The sequence below is a fragment of the Vipera berus genome (genome assembly GCF_964194415.1).
Source record: "Vipera berus genome assembly, chromosome: 1".
Taxonomy (NCBI): Eukaryota; Metazoa; Chordata; class Lepidosauria; order Squamata; family Viperidae; genus Vipera; species Vipera berus.
The window spans coordinates 161,661,791-161,669,051 of NC_138202.1; the positions used below are offsets into that span (position 1 = coordinate 161,661,791).

The following is a 7,261-nucleotide window of genomic DNA, read 5'->3' on the forward strand; positions in this document are numbered from 1 at the left end:
GCCGTACATTATTTAGTGAAATTTGAGGAAATTGCGGTGTACACACAAATCCGGTGATCAAGCCCCCGCGTCTGCCGATTGGCTCGGCCGGTCACGTGGACGCCTAACTTTATTCAGTTGACAGCAAGTAGGAGGGCTCTCTGGAAGGAGGAAAAAAAAGACAGCGCCGGAAAAATTAGTAATTTTCTATCTTCCGAAATTAATGGCCATGAGTTCGTATATGGTGAACTCGAAGTATGTGGACCCCAAATTCCCCCCTTGCGAGGAATATTTGCAGAACAACTACCTAGCCGAGCAAGGCTCGGATTACTACGGCGCCTCGCAAGACTCGGATTTCCAGCACCAGGGACTCTACGCACGGCCAAACTACAGCGGACAGCAGTCCTACAGCTGCGGCAATGCCCAAGGCTCGGCGGTGCAGGCGCGGGGTCACGGACAGGAGCAACCCGGCCTGACGGGCCCCATCCTCGGGCAAGGGGAGCACTGCCCTCCGCCCCCAGTGCCTGCCCCCAGGACTTGCAGCCAGCACCCCAATCTCAAAAGCCCGAACGGGTCACCCGCAGCAGCAGCAGCAGCCGCCAAGCAGCCAGCCGTGGTGTATCCCTGGATGAAGAAAGTCCACGTTAACTCTGGTAAGCCTCCCTTTCTTTTCTCCATCTCCTCCTCCTCCTCCTCCTCCTCCACGTGTGTGTGTGTGTCTCTCTCTCTCTTCCCTCCTCCAAAGAGGCCTTTCCAGGTTCCACCAGGAGAAAGTTAGGTGGAAATCGAGATTGTCCACTACTCTTGCCATAAAGGTTTGGTGTGTGTGTGTGTGTGCGGGGATGATATAGGCCTCTTTGGCCATGTGCTCGAGAGGGAAGGAGATTTTCACAAAGGTGCTAGGATTTCTGAAGTCTGCTCTGTGACTGAGAGGAAAGGAAGGAAGGAATGAAAGAAAAGCCCATCTGCCAGTAATAGCCATTGTAGAAGAGTTTGCAGTGGCTCCTAAAGAACCAATAGAGTCTAATGAAAAAAAAAACAAAAATCAAAATTGACTTACAAATATTATTGGGGCAAGAAGGACTTTAACAACTGCCTTTGATTTTTTTTTCCCTCCCCTTCTCTCAGTAAATCCAAACTACACAGGAGGAGAACCAAAGCGCTCTCGCACCGCTTACACCAGGCAGCAAGTCCTTGAACTGGAAAAGGAATTTCACTTTAACCGGTACTTGACCAGGCGGCGCAGGATTGAAATCGCCCATACGCTGTGTCTCTCTGAGCGGCAAATTAAGATCTGGTTTCAGAACCGAAGGATGAAGTGGAAAAAAGACCACAAATTGCCCAACACCAAAGGCCGCACATCCAGTTCCTCCTCCTCCACCTCCAGTCATCACTTACAAACTGTTTCCAAGGAACACCAGACGGATTTGACCACTTTATAGAAAACTTGGAAGCAAGCCTTTTTCCAGCATTGGCTTCAGAATTAGGCTGCCCAGGATGTAGGCAGTCAAATGCAGGCGCTCACAAAGCGCACAATGACACCGATACTCATCCTGGTGAAAGGGAAAGCAAGGTGTAACACTTTACAACTTTCCAACAGGGTCGCCTCCTGCTTTCTAGGACAGCGGAGACAAATGTTATGGGGACCACAGGAGTGACGGAAGTCAACCTAAACATTCAAACAAACAAATTCTGCTTCCAGGTGGTGAGAAAGTGATATACTGTATATCTTATCTGTCTATATATATATATATATATATATGGAAAACATAAATAAATCAAATTAATATTTTTAAATAAAATTCCCCTGGCAGCAGACAGCTAGGCGCTACTTCAGGCAACCCATTTGGGATTGCCTTTATAATCTACCCGGAAGGGTTAGGGTATTTGAGATTAGCTGTTTTTGCCTGTTTTTCATCATTCCAGGTTGTGGAGCAGGGCAGATCCAAAACTGACGTTTGTCTTGAAAACAGGCAAACATCATCTTTTCATTTCTTTGAATGCTTTCAAGAAACAACCTTAAATTAAAAGCTTACCCAATTCCTCTACCTTTTCAGGAATATCTTTAAACAATGAAGTGAAACGGGTTATTTTCATGTGTTGGTGGTATTGTATTAGCCTATGTAATTTATTTGTTAGTTAGAAAAAGAAAAAAAAATCAAACCAAAAATATAGAGGTAAAAACAAATCTTACTCTCCCTCTCGCTGCTTGGAGTTTGTTTTTGAAAACTGATTTCCTTTGCTGCTTTCCTTTCAAGTTTTTCTGTACATAGGAAATCTTTTTTCAGTTTTTCAGATGAGATAAAAAAGAACTGGGATTTTTTAAAATTTGAAATGGACTCAGTGTTCCCTTTTGTTCATGGCTTGTACTTTAATCCAAGAGAGGAGGAGGAGGAGGAGGAGGAGGAGGAGGAAAGTGGATTAAATCAACCACAAAAGCCAAGCCTCTTCCCCCACCAGTGTAGTAAATATTCCACGTGATTGCGACCCTCAAATTTATTTTATGTTCATCCTAGATTACTATTTTTTACTAGCCTCTTTTGATTTAATTTATTGTGTTGGCATTAAAAAACGAAAGAACAAAATAGAGAAAGGGTAGATTCTATGGTTTGGATGGAAAGATCAGTGCTTTCTTTTGATCCAGATGTAAATACAAGAACGTGGATAGATTTTAAACAGATTTTCAACATAAAGGCAGCTCTTACTGAGAGAAGAACAAGTGACATAAACTTTGGCAGAAATTCATGTCTTTTGCACTGATGAATAAGATTTTTTTTATTCTTTGTTCCTTCTTTTCTTCTTTGAAAAATCAGGTTTTGCCAAAAGAATTTAAGCTCCCATCATGATGATATAAAGGAAGATTCCCCCCCCCCACCTCTTAAAATCATTTATTCTTTCCAACCTTATCTTGTGACAGGAACAAAGCAAATGTTTCCCCTCTGCCCGTTTTCAGTTGGAAAAGCAGGGAGAAAGGTTCTGGATTCAAGTATTAAGTATCGCATTTACAATTTGTGCTTAAGCACGTTTATTTCCAAGTAAATTTGCTAGGTTTCATGGAATATGCAATCTCAAATTCTCTCGGTGGGAAAGTTTTGAATTCAGGAACCTCAGGCTAACACACAGGCATCTCATTTTTCTTTTCCAGGCGGGCTGATTTCTAAGCACATCCCTTGATTTAAAGGAAAACAATAAAAATAATATTAGGGAAAGAAAAGGATATTTCCCCACACACACACACACACACACTAAATAATCGACATCCCAGAGACCCACCCTTAACGTTAGTGGATCTTAAGGGAATAAACCTGGTAGTTAAATTATACAGCTTGCGGACAGGAAAATTTTAGGATTAATCTCCTAGCGGGCTCTTCCTTTCTCTCCTTTTTCGGTGCCAGAGCCTCTTTCTTTGTCCCCTTTGAGCTGAACCTCCTCTTAGTCCCAGGCTCAGCCCCTACCTAGCTCTGGCTCGTTCCGGTTTTTCTGTTGAATATCTGCCCGTCATGATATTAAAGATGGATATTTGGGCATTATTTGTGTCATTGTCTCTATGACAAAAAGCAACCCCCCCCTCCCCGTCCATTCAGCCTCCACGTTGAGAGGCTCAAAAGGTGTTCCTTTGCTCTCCCCGCTCCCTTTTTTTCCTTCTTCTTTCTTTTTTACTGAAGTTCGGCTCAACTGTAGAAACAGGTTCATCCAGAGGACAAATTTTCTATGCGATTAGCCTGTATTGCAGCCTGGAGGAATGACCTCTAAACCCTTAACCTCTTTGACCTGGAGGAGTCCCCCTTCCTTTTTCGGCCACCTAGCAAAGCACAAGGCTGCTTCAAAACCCACTTGAAGTCTAAATTCGGACTTTCTTTCTTTCTTTCTTTCTTTCTTTCTTTCTTTCTTTCTTTCTTTCTTTCTCTCTCTCTCTCTCTCTCTCTCTCTTTCTTTCTTTCTTTCTTTCTTTCTTTCTTTCTTTTTCCTGAATGCGGCCCCGCCCGCCTTAACTGCTAACTGGGGTGGATTGTCTCTGGGTCCTTTTCAAAAATCTCATCCCACAATTGTTTGAATCCGGAGGAAAAGGGAGAGTTCACATTAGGCCTGGTTTGAACCGCTCCTGCAATCCTGTTCTGGCCTGAACAGGAACCTGACTCTGCCTCAGTTCCTTGGCAGTCACAGCCTTTGCCTAGTAGTTACTAGCGGGCAAGTTCCCACTGCCTTCAGCAGCCTAAGTCTTTTTCAATCTTGCTTCTTCTGGAGTCTGCAATCTGCTCCCTCAGTAAGAGAGGTCTCAGTAGGATTGCATGGGAGAAAATCTGGGAAAGACCAGAACAAAGGAGACTTCTGTGGGGTTTGGGGGCACAAAACTGTTTCTCCTCCAAATGGCTTATCCTTGGAGTTGACTTCTGAACAAATACGGTAGGGTTAAGGCTTTGGATCTGTGGTCCTAAACAAGATTTAAGTTAAAAATCTATCTTCACCAAAGTGGCGGCAACTACAACTCGCCCCCACTTTGGTGAAGATAGATTTTTAACTTAAAATCTTGTTTAGAACCACAGATCCAAAGCCTAACCCTACCGTATTTGTTCAGAAGTCAACTCCAAGGATTGGGGCCCAGCAAAGGCCAGTTAGGGCAAACCCTTAAGTCTGGTTTGCATAACAGGATGAGGGTGAGGAAAGCTGTAAAATTAAAACAGCCTAGGAAGGCTACATTTCTCTCCTCCCCCCCCTGCTGCCCCCATCTTCCCCCCCCCCACACACACACACAGTGATACCAATTTCCCAGTAAACAGGTTCTGAAGGGAACTGCTGTTGGGACAAATTTTACTCCACTATATATAGCTCATCCCTCTCCAAACCCAGGAATTGAAGAGGATGCAGAAGGTGTGAAGGAAACAGAACTGGCTCAAGTCCTTTGTAATGTTAATGTCTTCTTGACAAATGTTTAGTTCAAACTAAAGTTGACTTGAGAGAGTGTGTTTGAGTGCAGGGGAATCCTCTTTGAGCTTTTTTTTTAAAAAAAAAGTCTTAAATCTTGGTGGTATATATGTTAGCTCACCCTTGAAAGGAAATGATAAAGTGGCCGAGTTTCAAAGGTTTTCTATTTGATGGCTCCACATTGTAAACATTTGGTCAAAAATGTGAATGAAAATGCACGTGGGTGCCCACTGTTTACTTCCTACTACCCTTTTTTCACTGTTTCTGGGAGGGAGGCAGCAAAGGAGGCTGTTCTGGCCATGAGTTAAGCTGGGATGGTAGCTCCAGCAAATGGAAGTTGATGTCATTTTCTTTCCTCGGCATAGGACTATCACCTTTGGGTCCAACTGCATTGTCCAACAATCTCTGTTTACTAGAGTTTGCCAATGTTTTGCTGCCTCTGAATAAACAACTATTTATACAAAGGGCTTTGGTATCATTATTTGCATACCCAGTTTTGATGCACACACACACACACACACACACACACACACACAATGTAAAGACTGGTATTCTGCATATAGACTTTTGCCCAGGATAGGGAGGGTGGATGCATGCATGTCAAAATCTGGTCTTTAGAAAAAGCTTGTCAAAATATGGTGGTTTTTTGTGCTTTTTTTTTAAAGACAAGATGGTGCCTTCAATCTAAATTGCTCAAATTATGCTTCCAAGAACGAGCAGAAAAAGAGTGGGTGGGACTGTTAGTTAAGGATCCAGTCTCTTTGATTTTAGGAGGTCATATTCCCAAAATAATATGCAAAGGCCTCCATCTTTATGCACCCTCCTTTACAGGGTTCCGTTTCAGCCTTCAGAATTCCAAGCTGTTCTGCATGGAACCACACTTCACCTTTCAGTTCTATGCACAGTTACTTAAAATTAAGTCTAATTCCAGGACCCGCTGCTTCTCAGTAAACTTACTTGCGATTACAGCTGAATGTGAGGTGTGCAGTCCTCTTCCTGCTTGCCTGGGAATACTACTGAACCTAAAGGCAGTTCCTTCTGAGTAAACATGCATAGGATCAAGTTGTAAATCACTCTGTTCAGTGGAGCGAAGTCACCAACAGATATGGCCAGGATCAAGAACTCCCTATGTCAGGAGGAGAGGAAGAAAAAAAAAAGAGAAGGTACTTTGAAATATTTCTCAGTTTAGTTTGAAATGACTCCTTTAGCCAAAGTTATTCCCATTGTACAACTGGGAAGTTTTCAGCGTGCTTTAAAATACCCTGCAACATTATTTACTTTCACTAGTATTGTTTACTTTTAGATTTATTTTTTCCCCCTGACCTTTTTAATGGCATTTTGTGTATGCATAACTTGTCCTAAATCCTGATCCTGAAACCTCGCAGTCTCCTCTTAATCTAATGGGTGCTCCTCTCCAGAGAAAGTTGTGATTTGGTCCCAACTCCTCTTAGAAATGTTTAGAACATCTGCATTAGAATCTGAGGGAAATTTCATATAGTTTATGTTATGGCTTCCATCTGCTGGTGCAGGTCTGTGTCTGCATGTCCGCATATACACCCATGTTAAAACAACAACACTGCATTTGGGGAATGCATGGGCATGATTCAAATAACTCTCTGAATCAAGGCTATAGGGATGAAGAGAAGGATGCAATGGATCATAAACTTATCCATAGCCTTTTTTCTTTCTAAAGGATGTTAGAAGTTTTGGCTGAAATAGTATCAATGAAGTAAACCACTATAGTAAAATGTAAAATTATTAATATCGCAGCTGGAGGCTGAAGGTGAACACTAGCCTATACATTTCCTAATATATTCTAACTTCTCTATTGTCCAATCAAGTATTTACACAATCAATTTGTTCTTATGGTTGAGGTTAAAACTTGACCTGTCTCATGTAAGACCCTTCTTCCATTTCTTCAGGGCAAAATCAGGCTAGAAATTTCAGGTGGCTCCATTTCAATAAATAATTTCAATTCCAGAATCACTCTTCTCTTCCCCCCCCCCCAATTTACCCTCTACAGTTTTTCATGTTCCTAATTTTTTTATTCAAGAGAAGGCAACATTTTGAATGAAATTTATTTCTGGATTAAAAACATGCCAAGGTCAGAATCCTTTATCTGCACATCACGGCTATTTAAATCCAGAACTCTGTTGAGGAAAAAGAAGCATAGAATTTAAATTTCATTGAAATTGCTCCTCCCTGGCTGTTTTTTATTTTTTACCTTCCACTTTTTTTTTTCTTTCACCTTTCTAAGGAAGGTTACCTTGGACAAGAATCCACATTCCTGTAGAAGGAGTTCAAATCCGAATTCTATGGTGGGCCGAAGGGAAGTGGTTGTATCCTTTGACTGGAGTTG

The 7,261-nt window shown here is 42.2% G+C and overlaps 1 protein-coding gene across 1 annotated transcript; it reads left to right on the forward strand.

The window, feature by feature from the left end:
* Window positions 1–202: 202 nt before the first annotated feature.
* HOXD4 (homeobox D4) lies at window positions 203–1,421 on the forward strand (the record flags this gene model as incomplete). Its single annotated transcript, XM_081316807.1, has 2 exons — window positions 203–632; window positions 1,108–1,421. The coding sequence occupies 2 exons, from the start codon at window positions 203–205 to the stop codon at window positions 1,419–1,421; spliced, it is 744 nt and encodes a 247-aa protein (XP_081172933.1).
* Between the last annotated feature and the right edge of the window lie 5,840 nt (window positions 1,422–7,261).